The sequence below is a fragment of the Amphiprion ocellaris genome, chromosome 11 (assembly GCF_022539595.1).
Source record: "Amphiprion ocellaris isolate individual 3 ecotype Okinawa chromosome 11, ASM2253959v1, whole genome shotgun sequence".
NCBI lineage: Eukaryota > Metazoa > Chordata > Actinopteri > Pomacentridae > Amphiprion > Amphiprion ocellaris.
Window position 1 is genome coordinate 24778023 of NC_072776.1, and position 19490 is coordinate 24797512.

The following is a 19490-nucleotide window of genomic DNA, read 5'->3' on the forward strand; positions in this document are numbered from 1 at the left end:
TTGACACTCTGGTGGTGTAGAGGGGTGAACTTCTGGTGTTTCTGTTTGTGTTTGTATTTATTTCATTATTATTATTATTTTGTTATTATTATTATTATTATTATTATTATTATTATTATTATTATTATTATTATTAATACTACTATTATTGTTTAATTAGTTTATTAGCATTTTTAACATTTATTTATTTTCTTCTTATACCTGCTGTATGTTCATATTTGTTCAGTTGTTAAAAAAACGTGGGAAATAAGGTTCCATTTTATATGTTTTTGGTCCTGCACAGAAATATGAACCTCAATAAAGAGAATTTAAAAAAAATAAATAACAATGTCCTTTGGCCCACTTTCAGCACATTCTTGAAAAATAAATAAAAAATAAATAAATAAAATGAAATACCTGATCACAAAAATGGGAAAAAAAAGCTTTTCATCTAATTTTCATAGCTGATTAAGCACATATGAGAAGTTGTACCAGAAAAACCAGACGCAATGGTAGATCCAAGTAGAACAGAGTTCTACAGTTGCAAAAATGTTTCTCCAGAGATATTGTTGTTCAGTCACAGTCTCAAGTTTCAGCATGTGACAAAAAAGTACTGAAAGTGGGTCAAAGGGCAAATTTTTTAAAATCCTCTCAGGAAGTGTTTGACATAGAAATGTTAAATTTCACAGACATCATTTTAAACATCCATAATTTATGATCTTTTTTTTTCAAAAAAAAAAAAAAAGCACCTAAGATTGAAATTAACCACATTATACAACCTAATTTCCTGTGAAATAACATGACATGACTCAAAATCCAAGCAGTGTTGACACTGCTTGGATTTTATGGTATAATTTTGCTGTTCGGGAGCAGAAGTTCTTACCCTGGACAGGAGGAGATACATCTCCAGCTCGGCCACCCGTCGACCTAAACATGCTCGGACCCCAAACCCGAATGGCACTGATCCGAATGGATGCTGTTTGGATTTATCCTCCAGTCCTCGGAGCCAGCGCTGAGGCTGGAAGGCGTGGGGGTCCGGGAAGGTGTTCTCATCGTATGAAACAGCGTAATGGCACAAGTGGAACAGCGTCTAGACAAAAAACACCACAATGAGGTTTTTGTCTTGTTTTTGTCTTTTTACTGAAGCTCTTTGTGGTGTCTTGACCCAAAATTGGCCACGACTGTCTTGTCTTCTGTCTCACCTTTTTTGGGAAGAGATGATCTCCAACCACGATCTCATTGTCTACAGTGACTCTGGCGTTTCCTGGTACCACCGGATACAACCTGGTGAAAGCACACAGCAGGAGTCAACACAATTTCATGACACAAAAACAGTTAATAATCGCACCACTTGCAAATGCTTTCATGTTGAGTTGGTACATAGACAGTTTATTTGTCTTGCTTGTCTCCTTTTGAAAAAAAAATCTTTGATCTAAATCAACTATGCATGAAACCACCTGAACAGTTGAGGTGCAACAGCATACAGGGAATATTTTAAAACGGTACATTTAGCAGCATTATATCTGCAGGTTTTTCATGTTTTTACTCTCCGCTTTCTGTGTAATCAGATAGACACACGTTCCTATACTAAGCTAAGCTAACTATCTGCAAGTTTAGCTCCCAAGTATCGATCTTATTGTCCAGCTCTGCCTAAAAAGGTGAATAAATTTACCAAAATGCTAACATATTCCTTTAACTGATAGGTGAATCTATTGTGTATGACAGAAGAAATCTTGCTAAACAAGAGGAGATTTCAGGATTTTCATTCATCTCTTGTACTTCAGGAGATTTTACACTCTTTCAATCAGCTCAAACACAGTGTAAACAACCAAACTAATTCCTGGTGACGATTGTTCCCTTGGTGAAAACTGGAAGAATCTCTCTCACCGCAGTGTCTCTCTGATAACGGCCTTCAGATACGGCATCTGAGCGATGTCACTGCTGTTTGGCACTTTGTGTCCGGGACAAACTCCGATCACTTCCTGGTACAACTGTTCTTGGATCTCTGGCTCCTTTGCCAAGTTGTACAAAGACCAGGAGATAGTGTTGGAGGTCTGCAACAGAGAGGAGCGTAAACTGGCATGTATATAATCAACAATACAGAAACACAGGGGAAAGTTGAAATGTGGCAAAACAGATATTTAAATCACTCATACTATTTAATATCTTGTAACTATATAAAACTTTCCCTAAATACCACCTATATTGCTAAATCTATTATAATGGCCGCATCGACCGGTATTTCTTGAGAAGTCAGTCGAGTCAGTCAGATGAAGTCCAGCGACAGGTAGAAACCCACGGTTCGCAGGATATCAATAACACTATCCCATGGGAGGAGGAGGTACAAAGAGGGGATGTAGTTGATGATGAGGTCAACAGGCCAGTTAAGGAGCAGAAGGCTAGAATTAGGTGCCCAAGGGCAAATGATAGTAAAGAGTGGGAGGCAGTTAATAGAGATTTATCAGGCATATTAAGCAGGCTTAGAGGAGATACGGTGGCAAGATTAGAAAAGATGGAAGATGTAATCTATTCTGATGGTCTACAGAGATTTCTGGTTCTTGTTAAAAGCAGAGGTGAGAGGGTGCAAGTAGGCAGGTCTAGGCACCAAAGAGAAATAGACAGGATAGTAAAGGAGGCAGTTAAGGAAGCAGTGGAGGAAGGCATCAGAAGAAGAAAGGGAGGGAATTAATGTGTTGCAGGAGGAACTGAGAAGCAGGAAAGCAGTACTCAGAAGGGCAGAACACCTTAGTGAGAGCAGAAAGAAGAAAGAACGTGCAAAGTTAACATTTTTTAGGAACCCTTTTACGTTTGTGAAGAGCATGTTTATTCAGGAAAAAGGAGGGTAACTTAAGGCAGCAAAGTCAGAGGTTGAAGGGTATTTGAGGTTGATTTATTCAGATTCAGAGGAGAACAGGAACATAGGTCTTCCACCTGACATGCCACCACTGGAGGAAGTAGGTCAGGAGATGGATGTTAGCCTACCGAGATGGGGAGAAGTTGTGGAAGTGGTCAGGCCTGCAAAGGCTTTGTCTGCCCCTACAGGGTCTACAAGAGTGCACCTGGCATCTTAAGGATACTGTGAAGATATCTGAGAATAGTCTGGGAGAAAAAAAGCATCCCAAGAGCATGGCATAGGGAAGGAGGTGTTTTCATCTCTAAGGAGAAGGAGTCATCAGACCTTAGCCAGTTTCGGATGATTTCTCTCTTAAATGTTAAGGGAAAGATTTTCTTCAGTATTGTAGCCCAGAGGTTGGCTCGTTACTTAATGAGGAATGGTCTGATAAATTCTACAGTGCAGAAGGCAGGGATACCGGAATTTTGTGGGTGCTTGGAGCATACTAGCATGATTTGACATCAGATTCAGACAGCTAAGAGGGAGAGGGGAGATTTGAATGTTGTATTTTTAGATTTGGCTAATGTGTTCGGGTCAGTGCCGCATAGCCTTATTTGGAGTTCCTTTCGCTACTTTAAAGTGCCAGTGATGGTTGGTGACCTGGTGAAAGCATATTTCCAGGACATCAGATTATGTGCAAGTACTGGAGATTTTCCAACAGGCTGGCATAGATTGGAGGTTGGTATTATGCAGAATGTACAGTTTCGCCAGAAGCTTTCACAATGGTTATGGAGTTACTTATCCGGGCTTCCAAGTGGGTTGTAGGTGGACAAAGACGGCAGAATGGAATGCATCTTCCACCAGTTAGAGCTTATATGGATGATATAACACTGATAACTACAACAGTGCCATGTACAAAGAGGTTGTTAGATAGAATCAGGCATGGCAACAGCAAATTTTGATTTCAGCTGAAAATGTTCGGTATACAATCTTCAGGGGGGGTCCAGGGGGGCGCAGCCCCACCTTGAGCCGAGAGGTTTTCAGTAAAATAGAGGTGATTTAGAATGGAAAAACATGCATAGAATTACAGAAGACTAGATTGTAATGAATAAGTTAATTTAATGAAAAGTTAACTTACTTTTTCTTCAATGTCTCACTGCATTTAGTCCTACAATTTTTACAGTTCTATAGGTCTTTTAACACTATTTACACTGGAGTTCTACAATGGTCACAAAGTCACTTCTAATGTCACAGTTTCCTCTATGGCAAGGGTATTCAACTAAAATTCAAAGTGGTCCAGTCAGAGAAAATGTATTAAAGCAAAGGTTATATGTTGATGTAACCTAGAAGTTTTATTAGCCTGTGCATGTAATCAATAGCTGACCATCAAATCAAATAAATTCAGTACGGTTCAAAAACATTTTGACATTTACTAACAAATGACTTTTGATATAACTGTACATCTTAAAATTAAGTGCAGAACTTGAAAAAATAATGACTGAACAACCCAAACCAGCTTATATACATCTTTAACAATACCTAAATCTCAAAAAATGTAAACAATTGAACACTTTAACATTTTTTCCCTGTCTTGTTACTCCCCTTATATCCCATGCTGCTTAATGGGAGAACTGAGCTGCAGTTTGCCCTGCCACTACTTTTTGAATTGTGTATTATGGTCTGAATGGTGTCAGGGTCATTCTCAAACACATTTGGAGCTCATCGGTCAGTCTGGAACCATATTCAGTTTTGTCATGTTTGTTATGTTCATAGTTGAGAAAGGTGCCTCCAGCTGTATGTTGAGCCAAACATGGTCAGCATGTGCAGGACTATTTCCCTCTCGGTGTCGCTTTATTCATTTCCTTTTTTGTCTGTCTCTCACCTCTCAACTGTTTTCTGAATGCAGAGCTGTGATGTTTAGCAGCTGAATGCAGAGACTTCATTGGCTGAGTAGCGTCCCGTGGGATGGCTGAACTCGTACGTAATTGGTCTGTGTGTTTCCTGAGCTGCTAACTAATGCCGTAAACACTGTTATTAGATAAAAGCACTATTATTAGATAATAAAGGCAAAAAAAAAACTTTTAAAAAGTTATATGATTCTGAAAATTATGTTGCAGATAATTTATGTGCTTTCACTGATGCCTGGAATGTTTTTGTCAGCATGGGGAAAGAAAAGTGGATTTGTTTGAATGTCTGAATGATAAGAAAATGTGGTTTTTTTTTGTTTTCTATTGTGCTCTTTACTAGGAACTCAGGTGTTTGCTTTGTAAATATGAATGCTGCACACAAACTGATTTTGCTTTTATTTATGTTATACATTGTAACATACATTTGGCTGGTGGAAGTCTGAGAGAAGAGAAATTAGAGATTTATTTTTTTTCTTTTTTGCTCTTGTATATGTATTAGGGGAAGATGTGAGTTTTGTGCTACTGTGGTCTGTCTTTTAAATTACATAGACACCTTGTGCATGCATCACTTACAGAAAATACAGTGTTTAAGGCTATAACTTACAGAAAATCCATTCTATAAGGCTATAACTTGAAGGGAAAAAAAACATTATTTGAGGCTGGAACTTGCAGAATATACATTGTTTAGCACTATAACCTATGTAAAATATATTCTTTAAGGCTATAACTTGCAGAAAATGCATTATTTAAGGCTATAACTTGCAGAAACAACATTGTTTTGGGCTATGAGTTGCAGGAAATATATTCATTAAGGCCATAATTTGCAGAAAATGTATTCTTTAGGGCCATAACTTGCAGAAAACATATTATTTAGGGCAATAACTCACAGAAAATATATTCTTTTAAGCTATAACTTGCAGAAAATATATTCTTTAAGGCTGTAACCTGCAGAAAACACATTATTTGAGGCTATAACTTACAGAAAACATATTATTTAAGGCTATAACTTGCAGAAAACTTAATATTTAATGCTTTAAATTTCAGAAAATACATTGTTTAGGGCTATAACTTTCAGAAAATACATTCTTTAGGCCTATAAGTTGCAGAAAATATATTCTTTAAGGCTACAACTTGCAGAAAATATCTTCTTTAAGGATATAACTTGCAGGAAAAAACATTCTTTAAGCCTATAACTTGAAGAAAATACATTCTTTAGAGCTATAATTTGCAGAAAATACATTCTTTAAGGCTATACCTTGCAAAAAACACATTATTTAAGGGTGTAACTTACAGAAAATATGTTCTTTAAGGTTATAAGTTGCAGAAAACACATTATTTAAGCTTATAACTTACAAAAATCACATTATTAAATGGTAGAACTTGCACAACACACATTCTTTAAGGCTATAAGTTACAAAAAATATATTCTTTAATGCTATAATGGACAAAGTCTGGAAACACTCACTGTATCGACTCCTGCCAGCAGAAGTTCGGTCATGCTGCCCAGGATCTCTGTCACCGTCATCTGGTCACTGAGCAGCAGATGTGTGAGATACGCTCCTTCAACATTCCGGTCCAGCTGCACGTTCCGATGGATCTCCTCCATTTTCTTCAGCACCAAATCTTCAGCTGTGGGACAGGAGAGGAAAATTCATTCATTTCTACTAGAGAACAACTAAACTGCAGATCTGACAGTTTTGCCAACTAGATGGGGACAGAGAGGCTCAGTAAAGGATTTTATTCAGACACTGACTAGGAAAAACAACAGCAGGATGACAGCTGTCTGATGGACTTCATCCTCTGAGAGAATCACCACAATTTGTTGACCTTGTAATTATTTGATGTTGCAGCCTGATAAATGGTTTCTGAGCTTCAGTAACCTTGTTGGGCCACAATCAGTCAGAGAAAACACTGACACGTGACAAGTAACAGTTTAGAAAGAAAGTCCAAAAGTTATTCAAGTGTATTTTGCTTATCTTTTTTATTTTAGGTTACAAAAATATTCACAGCTTGTTATGATTTAATTTCTTTATCAAGCAGGATTACCTCCAAATATCTGTTTATCAAGAGTCAAGTGAACCGAATATTAAACTTCAACACATCCACAACTGAATCTCTGTCTTGTTTACTTAGAACTGTGTTTGCATATCTTAGCCTCTTAACTACAATTTATGTATAATTTGCATTTTTGACAGTCATTTGCAAAAGCATGCTATACAGTTTTAGATATATGGATTATTTTTTCTGTTTTTTTTCTTTCATTTTCAGCGTAAAAACTAATAATCAGACATTTAAAACTTGAAACTAACAAAGTACACAATAAGATTGTAATTTACCTCTTAATATTACATCATCTTTCCCAGAAAATTTTGTTTAAAGTGCTCATAATGTTGTCCTTAAATGTTTTAATTGATGCAGTATGTCAGTGCCGGTTTGAAAGGCTGCTATCTTCTTCGTTTTTAATGGCGAAAATTATGCAATTTCAGCCAGATTTGTTTAAAAACACACACACACACACACACACACACACACACACACACACACACACACACACACACACACACACACACACACACACACACACACAAATTATTGGATTTTCCAGTTTCTGACAGTCCTTGAATGAATTATCTGAGACTTAACAAAATTAACATTTCTTTTTTACAAATCTAAGATTAAAATTGTGATATTTCATTCAAATAATTTTTTCTACGTCAGGTTTAAAATTTTCACAAAAAGTGTTTGTAGAAAACAGATTCTGTAAAAAAAAAATAAATAAAAAATTATATATTTTGTTTTTATATATATATATATATATATATATATATATATATATATATATATATATATATATATATAATATATATATTCTGAGCTCCTCAGCACATTAACTCAGCTGTAACCAACAGTCATGTAATGAAAATTCAGAATTTTCAGGCGAACTACAGGACATGTTCACACAGAACAGAGGAGACAAGTATGGAAACAAATCTTAAAAATTGCATATAGATAGATAGATAGATAGATAGATAGATAGATAGATAGATAGATAGATAGATAGATAGATAGATAGATAGATAGATAGATAGATAGATAGATAGATAGATAGATAGATAGATAGATAGATAGACTGATTTATGACTTTATATCTGTGACATGCTGAAATGAGATGAAACACGCTACACTTTTAATCGCTGGGTGAAGTTTATGTGCTTACCGACTTTGAAGAGATGATCCCAGGTCGCGACAAACTTCTTCCAGAAAGGCAGGCGGGGCCACATGGACTGGGGGAAGAGAACGACGATCTGGGAGAGATGAAACATCTCCCCCACGGAGATGATGAACTTCTGGGTTTCCTCCGGCACCTCCTCCTCCATGCAGCCCATACGGCTCTCAAACAGCACCGAACAGATCCCTGTAGTTACAAAACAGAATGATTTTACCACGAATGCTTGGCTTTAACGGCTTAAAAATAAAAACTAGTGATAATTTGTAGACATGAGATGAAGCATGGCTGAACTTCGGGGAGATTTTTGGCTGAACACTTGAAGGAGACTTTTCCTAAACACTTGATCAGGGCCAGTAGAGTTGAATAAACTAAAACCAAAGTGAAAACTTGCTTACTTTTCTCCATTTCAGTGAGTATGCTGTCATTTAATGAGTTTGACCATACTTGGATCATACTACCGTCACTATGACTAGGCTGAATCGTTGTGCATGATGCTGCACATAGGCGGCTTTCAATTAGATATTGGTTTCAGCAAAGCAAGAAAATGCAGAGCTTATTAGTGAGGAATCTGCGGGAATGAGAGATTCGTTAATTAGAGATTTGTGGTTGCAATTTACTAGAACTTTTTCCTCAGGAGGCTTTGACATTTCAATAAAACAGCTCACAATATTTGGTTAGAGTTGCAGTGCCACCAGCTTCTTCCACAGAATTTCTGATGTAAGTACAGCTATCTGCAACATTTCACTGAGCCAAAAGTCAACTTAAGATATCTGTAATTAGAATTGAACAAGACAGATTTCTCATTTGAGATATCTACACTTTCTGACTAGTTAAACTTAATTTGAGATATCTACGAAGGACAACACCTTAAATTGAGGGCAATTAAAGAACTGTAGACATCTGAAACTAGAATTAGAGCTCATCATAATTCAGCTGAAGAGCTGCATGGATGCCTACAACTGAACTGTAGAAGATCTGCAATAAAAAACCCCACACACATAATTAGCAAAAGTGTCAGCATTTGTCCTACAAAAAATGACGAAGATCTTTCTGTTCTAATGTTCCTTTTGACTTTAAATTAAATTACAACTATCTGAAATACATATTCACTCCAGCTGTTAAATGTTAAAACACTTTGCCTTAGCTCAAAGTTCCACTCTAAACTTTTTCATGAACCTGGTTTGATGCATGCATTTTCAAACTGATACAAGAAAGAGTGTTCTCTAAACCATAAAGACAGGAAAAAAGCATCTAAAACTCAAAGTGAGTGGAACAGTGTGACCATGTGCAGTAGCTCATTGTTCATGTGTGACATCAGTTTCTTGATGTAAAACTGTAACAGGTTGAAAGTAAATTAATAATTTGATAAGTTTGCTGGTGTTTAACACTCCAAACTCACTGGTGGGTTTGAAAGGTTTAATATCTTTTTTGAAAAAATAGCCATAATTGTGCTATTTATCAGAGCTAGAAGCTGTAAAAAACTGAAAGAATTGTCTAATTTGCATCTTTCTGGCAGTCCTTGAACTATTTATCCGTTCCACTGGAAAACTTAACCAAATCTAAGCTTAAAATTCCAATGTTCAATTTAAAAACGTGAAAAATAGTATGTTTGTATTAACCAGATTCTGTAAAAAAAAGAATCTGTGCTCCTTCAGGTCTCTCGGAAGTCATTAGTGACTCAGCTATCACCAACACTCGTGTCACAATAATTCAGGGACTTTGCAGCTGAACTGCAGATTGTGCTTACACAGAGTAAACAGGAGAAAAATATGACAGCAATTAAAATATACGTAGAAAAATGTTTTGGCATAATGGCCCACAATTTTTTCCTCAAAACTGGAAATAAAATGGAGAAGCTGTACGTGCCGACTGCATTTTTTCATTTACTTATTTTGTAAAATAAATAGTTAAAGAAACTCCCCACCACCACCTTTTTTTATTTTTGTTTATGGCATTAACACTGTTGTGCTGCACCGAATTGATTATTGAGTTCTCTCTACTTCTAGCCATGAATATACTGCTTGCATAAAGATGCAGGACTTTATAATGCAGTAAAAAAAAGAGCCCACAGTGAGTAAAAAGGTGACAGAAGCAAAAAAAAAAAAAAAAAACCCCAAGAAACTCAAGGAAACTGCTTGATTTTCTGGGAGTCAATGGACATTTTGGAAAAATGTGATGAGAGGACCAATGCCACATATGATACATGTACTAAACTATACTGGTTGGCATAGTTTAGTGCAAAAACTGGAAATAGAGGAAGCCAGCCAACCTGGCTCTGTCTAGCAGATATCTAATTTCAACCTACCAATTCTTGTTGTTATTATTTCTTTGGCGGTCTTTTCAATTGGACTTTTGAGGGCCTCAAATTATTCAAACGCGCAAAATTTTGTACACACATCAGGACCAGCGAAAAATTTGATATTTTATGGAAGTTGTGCATGTGTGTACCAAAATGGCTCCATAGCGCCCCCTGCAAAATTGAAAATGTGGTCATTAGCCAAACTGGCAGGACGTTTCATCTACAGCTACGATATTAGGTGGACATATGCAGCACATCAGACACACAAAAAAGTCAATTACGGCCATACTGTAAACCCAACAGGAAGTCAGCCATTTTGAATTAGCTGTGAAATTTTTTGAGATTAATAACTCATCGGGGGTAAGTCCGAGAGACCTCAAATTTGGCCAGTATATGCAACAGTCCGTCCTGATGGAAAGTTATCAAAATGCTCCAACAGTTAAAGGGCGTGGCCATGGCGACTCCCAAAAATATTGATCCTTTGCCGTGTGAAACAGGAAGTGCTGTCTAACTTTCCTGAACATGCTCCAATCTGTCTGAAACTTTACATGTATGATCAGAGTCCTGCCATGATGACATCCATGTGGTTATATGCATTCACAATCACAGTGCCACCTTGTGGTATCAGGAAATAGACATGTTTTACACTTTGATGTACTATTCTTAGCCAGTTGATCATATTCACCTCAAATGTGATGGCATAAGCCTGAACATGTTGATGATGATTCCCAGAGAAAATGGTGACTCGTCAAAGGGCTTGTCTGTGGCGGCGCGACGAATTTCAGTGGTTCGCCATGAAAAATGAACGATATATATCTCAGCTGCATATGATCCAATCTGGACCAAACTTCACATGATGAACACCAGACGGGGTCTGAACACATTAGAAATACTCATAGCGCCACGTATTGGCAATAACAAGTTTTTGTCATTACATTTGCACGTACCATTGCCCGAAACTTTGTCATATCATTCTAGAAATTGGACAGCTCAGTCTTCCCACCTTGACGATGCCACAGTGTGAAGATTTTGAGGATTCATAAAATGCTGTTGCCGAGGCAACGCATCATTGCCATAACAAGCAAAGTACTTTTTGTCAGGTTAAAAATGCTCAAAAGCTGGTCAAAATTTCCACACATATCTGGACTGGTGCACCATTAGATGTTTTAGGGGAATTGCACATGATTGTGGAAAAATGGCTCCACAGCGCCACCTGGAAAATTTCAAACAGGAACTACAGACAGTGTGTCTCACCTAGAGTTATGAAATTTGATAGGCATCTGTAACTCATCAAGACACACGAAAATGTAATTGACACCCATGCCTAAAACCCAACAGGAAGTCGGCCATTTTGAATTATGTGTCATTTTTGACGATTTGGGTCATTTTTAGACATTTTCAAAAGCTATAAACTCAAACAGGTTAACTCCGATAGAGCTGAAATTTGGTCAGGATGTAAAGCAGACATGGTTGATCAAAAGTTATCAAAATGCTCCGCAAAAGTCTGAGGGCGTGGAAATGGTGGTTCCTGGATTTTGACAATTCGCCATGACCCAGGAAATACTGTGTAACTGCCCTGAACATGCTCCAATCTGCCTCAAACTTTACATATATGATCACAGTCCTGCCCTGATCACATCCATATGTGATATGCAGTCACAGTCATAGCGCCACCTGGTGGATAGACAGGAAGTGCTCTATAACTAGCCTGTACATGCTCCAATCTGCCTCAAACTTTACAAATGTGATCAGAGTCTGGCCCTCATCACATCAATAGGACAACATACACTTTAGTCACAGCGCCACCTGATGGACATGCTTGGATTCGCTGACCAGCAAGGATGCGAGGACCCGTCCAACGCTGCTTGCAGCTTTAATTTTACATATCAAATCCTTATATGTGCTGGCAGAAGGATTTTGTTATCCACGAAAATAAATGCATTTACCAAAATACCCTAAATGCTCATATGATGGGGCTTTAAACCTCTTTAGGAAAAATTAAAACTGGAAGTGAAAACTAACCTGAACTAAGACCACTGAGTGAAACGTGGCTCCTGGTGTGATCAAACCCTCAGTTTATGTCACTTTATCTAATCAGCCGTCAAGGCCAAAACACTCAGCAACTGTGTCAAAGTCGACACCAAGAGTGGCAGCACACACATAGTGAAAGGTTGCTGTAGAAACAGCAACATAAATCTGTTGCACCAACAAAAGGTGTGTGGGAGTGAAAGAGTCGAGGACAAGCACAACAAGGTTGATAGCATCCTGTGTTTTAGATAAAGACAAAACAGAGGTCAACTGTGCCGAAGCTTAGCGCTGTGCAGTTTGTAATTTCAAAACTAATGCCATAACCATGATAACATTTCTGATTATAATTTGACAATGTCGAGTTTCTGCATGTAAACTTAAACCAAACATGCATTTACTGAATGTGATCAAGATGTTTTAAAGTATCTAAAAAAAAGGATGAGTTTCCAGAGCTGATGAAATGACATGTCTTTTGTTTGTTCTCTGCTGACCTTCAAAAGCAAATTTGTAGAGTTCTCCAGTCAGGTCATTAACCAGAACTCCCTGTCCGCTGCTCTCCCTCAGCCAGGTCACTCTCTGGATGAAGTCTGTTACCACCGCGTTGATGGTGTTGGCGTACGACGAGACGTGTTTAGGCTTCAGCATCCGAGGGTTCAAGATGCTGCGGATGCGCTGCCACTTGGCCCCCATCCTGCAAACCAGGAATAATATTTGGAGAAAGACACTGAGTTACGTAATCATCTCAAACTGAAAGTTTAGCTTTAACTTGCATTGAACCACTTCACTGAAAACTTGCAATCTTTCAAATGATGCCAAATTCTAATCCAAAATGTGGAATCTCTGGTTTATGGGGAATTTCTGCTGTATATTATATAATATATTCTCTATTTTACCCATACAGAGACCAAAACCAACATAAATTCTTCAAACAAGTATTATTTGTGCATCCAAAACCTGATTCATGTTATTCTGTTGTGACAAAGAGCTTCATCGTTCTTCACAAGCAAAACTGTCCCCTACTTATGCAGCATTCTCTCCAGTTTCAGTAACATTTGCTAAAAACTACAGCAGCCAACTGCCTGTTTTTGAAAATGAAATATATATTCATGAGCCCTAATTTGTTAAGTGGTACATCCAGTGCAGCTTAAATACCTTCAAAAAAGATAGAAGCAGTAAAAGTAGGAGAAGATTCTTAACTCTTTTTTCATTTTTTTAAAAGGTTTTTAACACTGAACTCAAAACACCACCATTTAAAAAAAATACAATTAACATCGGTAAACTGACACCATTTATCAGCCATAAACTGTAAAAACAGCCACAATAAACAAAATATTCAACTTTCCGATGGTCCTTGAACTACTGATCAGTGATGTGCTGTTTCTTTGGAAAACTTCAAATTGAGATATTTCATCAAAATCACTTTATTCTATTTGTCTTGTTTTATAAAATTGCCAAAAATACACAGTTTGCATAAACCAGATCCTGTAAAAAAAAAAAAAAAAAAAAAAAAAAAAAAACCACAAAAAAACCCCATAAAATTCTGCACTCCGATGTGGAACTGTGGAGTCATGACTGATTCAGCTGTGACCAACAGACAAGTGGCAAAGATCCAGGAACTTTTCTGTAATGTTTAGCATGTTTAGCCAACAATTTTTCCAGTATTGGTATTATCTGAAAAAACTGTGGAAATGATTCCTTTTTTTTTCTCATTCTATAAAAAAAAAATCAATGAAGATCAACTTAATTTTTGTTGTTTTTATAGCATTGTAACTGTTTTATACTGAAGACACAGAAGACATTTTTTTTTTTTGTCTGCATTTGTTCTCATTGTTTAACTCCACAAAAGGGGAGTCAACATTATATGAGATTGATGCATATTTTAGTCTTGCAGCCAAATATTTTAATATTTAGTGCATGTGTGTGACCATCACCGGCCCTCCCTGAAAGCTAAGCAGATATTCTTTATTAGAATTCCCTATTATGAGCCAGGGAGGGGAGTGCTACACCTCAGTGATGTGTGGGGGAAACAAAGACTGGACAGGACGAACAGGATGAACAGGATGAACAGGGATAGAAAATAACAGGCGTTGCTATTGCAATTAAAGATTGTAAGGTGGTGTGTTATGCCCAACTACTAACTGCCCATCAATAAAAAAAAATAAATAAAAATTTGAAAAAAGAAAAGAAAACCAAACCAACACAAAAGAAAAAGAGATTCAATAATAAATGAACAAATGGTACTGAGCACCATAATTGTGGGTGTCTTGATAGTATAGAATAGAATAGAATAGGCCAGAAAAGGATACTAGTGCGAGAGAGAATGAGTTTAGGGTAGAGACTGGAGAAATTCTCAGCACATTATGGCGGGACCCATCAATCGCTGAAATGGGACTCGGCAGTAGCTGGCAAGACCTGATCAAACATGCAAGTGTGAAGAACCCCGAAGCCCAGAACAGCAGTCACGGCAAGGCAGGGCCAAGTCAACAGGGCATCCCTCCCCCCGGGCCGTAGGAGCCACAGGGCGGCACCCCCAGAGAGCCACCGGGGCCACCGTGAACGACGCGAACCCGGAGAACAAGAGGGAGCAGCTACTGACACCCCCTGCGCGCCCAGACCGACCCAGGTGGCCCGGGGCACGAGGACCCACCCGCCACCCAAACCCTAACCCCGCCCACCCCAGTCCCCACCAAACCCCCCACCCCACCACCCGACCCGCCCACCCCCACCCCCTCTCCCCCCCCCGAGGGGGCCAACGGCCCCACACAGCCAGGAAGCCAGACACAGGGGCCGAGCGGCCCACCGAAGGGATGGCAACCAGCCCATCACAAGGCAGGCCACCACCGGGAGCCGGCCAGAGGAAATCGGAGCCGGGACCCGATGTGAGTCCAGAGGGTAAAAATGGACAGTGTGGTGGGGCCCGGCGACGCCAACAGGGAGGCACCCCGCATACCCCCCGCACCAGGCCCCAGGTGAGCGCAGTACACCCAGGGCCCCCACTCCCCGCAATGCGCCCTGACAACCCACCAGGACAGAGCCACCACATGCCATCAGTCCGCAGTACAGCCACAGCGCCCACCAGGACGGCCAATCCAGCCCCCGCAGCCCACCAAGAGCCATAGCACCTGCCCGGACCCGTCGGGCACGCAGGAGAACCCCCCCCGACCACAGCCCCCAGGTCCCGGGGACCCCCCAGCCACAGCAACACGGATGATGGTCCACCCCCGCCACCCCATAGCTATAAGGGGGCCGGGTCCCACCAGTGAGGCCATATTAGTGAGATCCCCCCATTACTCCCTGTTAATATGTCTCCCGATCCCAGACTGGAGACATTATCCCTGCACCGTGATAGTGTAACCCTGAGTGTCATGTGGTGCATTAAAAGTGGGGAGGCTGGGCGAGGCGTCCAGGGGGCGGGCCAGAGGACCACAGAGGATGGCTACTCTGCAGCCTACCCTGGCCCAAGTTCCCCGAGCCGTCCCAGACCTACCCCCAAGGTGTGAGTGTGTGTGGTGCATTAAAAAGAAATTAGAGAGCAGGGGAGGCAAGCAAGAGGGTGATGGGGAAGAGACAAGGCCGTAGAGCCCTGCCATCCGCCCCACCACAGAGCCCATCACTCCTGCCCCCACCTGCTCTCGGGGCCCTAGCTGTTGTGTCCCTATATGTGCCTAAGACTAACTATATACAGTGACGTGTGGAGTGTGTGAAGTGCACAGTAAGAGGTAGTCTGGTGTGGATCCGGCCCACGAGGAGAGAGCAGCGGGGGAGACAGGTAGTAAGACCACCGGTACTGATGCAGAGGGCCCCCAGAGCCCGGAGGCAAGAGGCCAAGGTGAGCCCACACGAACCCGACCGGCCCGGCCAGCACCGAAACCCCCAGAAGTCGCAGCACTCGACCAGCGCCCCGGTAGGCGCCACAGCCCCACCACGGGCCAGCCGCATGCAGCACCCTGCCCCGGAGGGAGGACCAGGCCGCACCACTAGGAAGCAAGGGCCATGAGCCCCCACGCCCACCCCGGAGCCGGTACGTCCAGGATGCAGGGCGCCCACCCCGCAGCACCACCGAGACCCCACCCACCCCACTACTCCCCAGGACAGCACCGGGCCCGGACAGAAGCCCCCAGCCAGCAGAAATTTATCTCCAGTGGCGGCACACAGGCAAGTACCAAGGCCTGTGCCCGGATGAGCCAGAGCCACCCCCCCAGAGAGACCACCCGGCCCCCATGCCAGACCCCCAGGCAGCGGAGGGCCCCCAGCCCCCCAGGGGAGGGAGAGGGATGAGGACGAGCGGCCAGGCAGGAGAGGAGGGAGGAGGAAGGAAGCAGAGCAGGAAAGGACAGGGGAGCGACCGGAGGGCCGACCCACCCCAAACCCCAGGGCCAGCCAGGGCGCCCCAGAAGAGACCAGCCGCCGCCACCCCCAAGGCCCCGGGAGAGCGCATAGACCCAGCAGACCCAGGGCTCAAAGGGAGAGACACCGGGGACACCCACCCCCAGGCAGAGGGGCCCGAGCCACGCCGGCCCCGCAGAGCCAGAGAGCAACCCCAAGAGCAATAGGGAAGGGACACCACTAGTGCATGTACACAGCCTTGAAGTCCATGGTGCCATCCTACTTAAAAAGGTAGAGGGTTAATAAACTGAAATAAAGCAGAGAGAAGTCAGACCATACACACAGACAGAATAATAATTACAATTTTATGAGGGAAATGGCATACGCCCACATACAAGCGGAGGCTATAGATTAACATTTATTGATTTAATAAATGGAGACCATTTTTCTTTGAAGGAGTCCAATTGGTTTTTTCTGATAGCAGATATTCTCTCAAGTGAAATGTGTTCTGTGAGGAGGTTCAGCCAATGGATGATGTTGAGGGCTTTCTTATCTTTCCAGTTAACTAAAATTGTCTTTTTGGCAATGGCGATAGCTGCAAGTGTGGGTTGGATATGAATGTCTGGAAGGGCTGTTTGCGTTAGATCACCAATTAGGCAAACGTTCGGGGAATGTGGAATCCCGCAGTCCAAAATTTTGGAGAGTTTCTGCGTGATTGTTACCCAGAATTGATAGACGGGTGTACAAAGCCACAGAGCGTGAAAGTAAGTGTCAGTCATGTTTTGGGTGCATTGCGTACATGTGTCTGAGCGTGAGAAGCCCATTTTATACAGTTTATATTGCGTTATATGCGTTCTGTGAAGCACCTTAAATTGGATCAATTGTAAGTTGGTGTTTTTAGTCATTTTAAATGTGTTTTCACAGATTTGGGTCCAAAAATCAGAGTCAAAAGATTTGGATACGTCTTTTTCCCATTTTTGAGTTGGTAGGTGTATAGAGTGTGTCTTTGAGAGTAAACCATAAATTTTTGAGAGATTCTTCTTATTTCTTGGAGAGAGTTTCACAATGTAGTCGACAAATTCAGGTGGCTGTAAATCCGTTGGCTGCAAAGTAGTCTGAAGCGATGGAATTCTACTTGTAATCGTCTTCTTTACCTGTAGGTACTGAAGAAAATTTCCATTTCTTATTTCAAATGTTTGGAATAAGTTTATATATGTCCTAAATGTGTTATCATCCAGAAGGTGATGGAGGTGAGTGACTCCTCTCTCTGCCCATGTGCTGAAATAAAGAGCTATTTTGTTGTTTGCAAAATCAGGGTTGTGCCAGATTGGGGAGAGTATACTGGGTTTTAATTGGGAGCCTGTGGTTTCCAGTGCTTTCCACCAAGCAGACAAGGTGGAAGCGATCATAGGGTTCTTGAAGCAGGAGTGATGTTTAAGGGCAGAAGTGATAAAGGGAAGGTCAGAGATTTTGATCTGGTTACAATCTAACTGTTCTAGTTCCAGCCAGGAGTTATATTCTTCATGAGGATGTATCCATTTGGTGAGATATTGTATTTGGTTGGATAAATAATAATACATGAAGTTGGGAGCCTCCAGTCCCCCTTCGGATTTATTCTTCTGGAGGGTAGTCAAACTGATTTTAGCCTTTTTATTCTTTGAGTAGAATTTACCAATAGCGGAGTCTAATGATTGGAACCACTTTGATGTGGGTTTAAATGGAATCATGGAGAAAAGATAGTTGATTTTAGGTAATATTTTCATTTTGACTGTAGCTATTCGTCCCAAAAGGGAGATGGGGAGGTTGTTCCAGCGCCTCAGATCATCACAGACTTTGTCCAAAAGTGGAGTGAAGTTCAGGTGAACTAATTCTGAGAGTTTGGAGGAAATATTTATGCCCAGATATCTGATGTTGCCAGTAGGAAAAGAATAATGCGAGTTTTGGGCTGCGGGCTTCCACGAGTTTTCTGTTAAAGGTAATATAATTGATTTTGACCAGTTGACGGAGTAGTCTGAAAGACGCGAGAAGGTTGTGATGAGGTTAAATACTTCCTTTACTGAAGTTTTGGGTTCTTGTAGATAAAGTAAGATGTCATCTGCGTATAGGTTAATTTTATGTTCAGACTCCAGAGCACAGATACCTTTGATATCGGTGTTCTGACGTACAGCTGTTGCTAATGGTTCGATAAAGATCGCAAACAATAAGGGAGAGAGTGGGCATCCCTGTCTCGTTCCCCTTTGCAGACTGAAGCTTTGTGAAGTGATCCCATTAGTGGTGACTGTAGCCTTGGGTGAGTTGTACAGAGCTGATACCCACTGGATAAATGATTCTCCGAAGCCAAATTTGTGGAGCACAGCAAAGAGAAAGGACCAATTAACTTTGTCAAAGGCTTTTTCTGCGTCCAGTGACATAACAATAGCTTCTTTGTTGTGGCGTTGCGTCAAAGAGATTAGATTTAGAAGTCTTCTGATGTTGTTGGTGGAGTGTCGGCCATTTATAAATCCTGTTTGATCGCTGTGAATTATTGATGGGATGATTTTCTCCAGCCTAGAGGCGAGAGCTTTTGAGATAATTTTGATGTCGGTGTTGATTAGTGACAGAGGTCGATAGCTAGAGGGAAGCGTAGGATCTTTGTCTGGTTTCAATAATAATTTAATTGCAGCTGTATTCATGTGCGGACTGATATAACCATTATTTTTAATCTCTGTCACTGTCCTGAAGAAAAGGGGTGCTAACATTGACCAAAAATGTTTAAGAAATTCAGCAGGGAAACCATCAGGACCAGGTGCCTTGCCTGCTGGCATACTGTCTAATGCACATTGTAATTCTTTCATAGTCAATGGAGCATCTAATATGTCTCTGTAATTTGACGTTAGTTTGGGCATGTTT

At 40.9% G+C, this 19490-nt stretch overlaps 1 protein-coding gene and 1 long non-coding RNA gene across 2 annotated transcripts in view; one reads left to right on the forward strand and one right to left on the reverse strand.

Annotated features, from left to right (window-relative positions):
• LOC118470607 (uncharacterized) overlaps window positions 1–6191 on the forward strand; it is a 28138-nt gene extending 21947 nt beyond the window's left edge. The window contains exon 3 of the long non-coding RNA XR_008603258.1: window positions 4719–6191. This is a non-coding gene — a long non-coding RNA (uncharacterized LOC118470607). The remainder of the gene's footprint in view (window positions 1–4718) is intronic.
• Window positions 1–19490, reverse strand: part of si:dkey-91i10.3 (cytochrome P450) — a 38012-nt gene that overhangs the window by 12224 nt on the left and 6298 nt on the right. Inside the window, exons 3-8 of the mRNA XM_055015399.1 lie at window positions 12767–12966; window positions 7937–8134; window positions 6185–6348; window positions 1867–2033; window positions 1182–1263; window positions 863–1069 (exon numbers count right to left, since the gene is read on the reverse strand). Coding sequence (XP_054871374.1) covers window positions 863–1069; window positions 1182–1263; window positions 1867–2033; window positions 6185–6348; window positions 7937–8134; window positions 12767–12966 — 1018 coding nt within the window. The remainder of the gene's footprint in view (window positions 1–862; window positions 1070–1181; window positions 1264–1866; window positions 2034–6184; window positions 6349–7936; window positions 8135–12766; window positions 12967–19490) is intronic.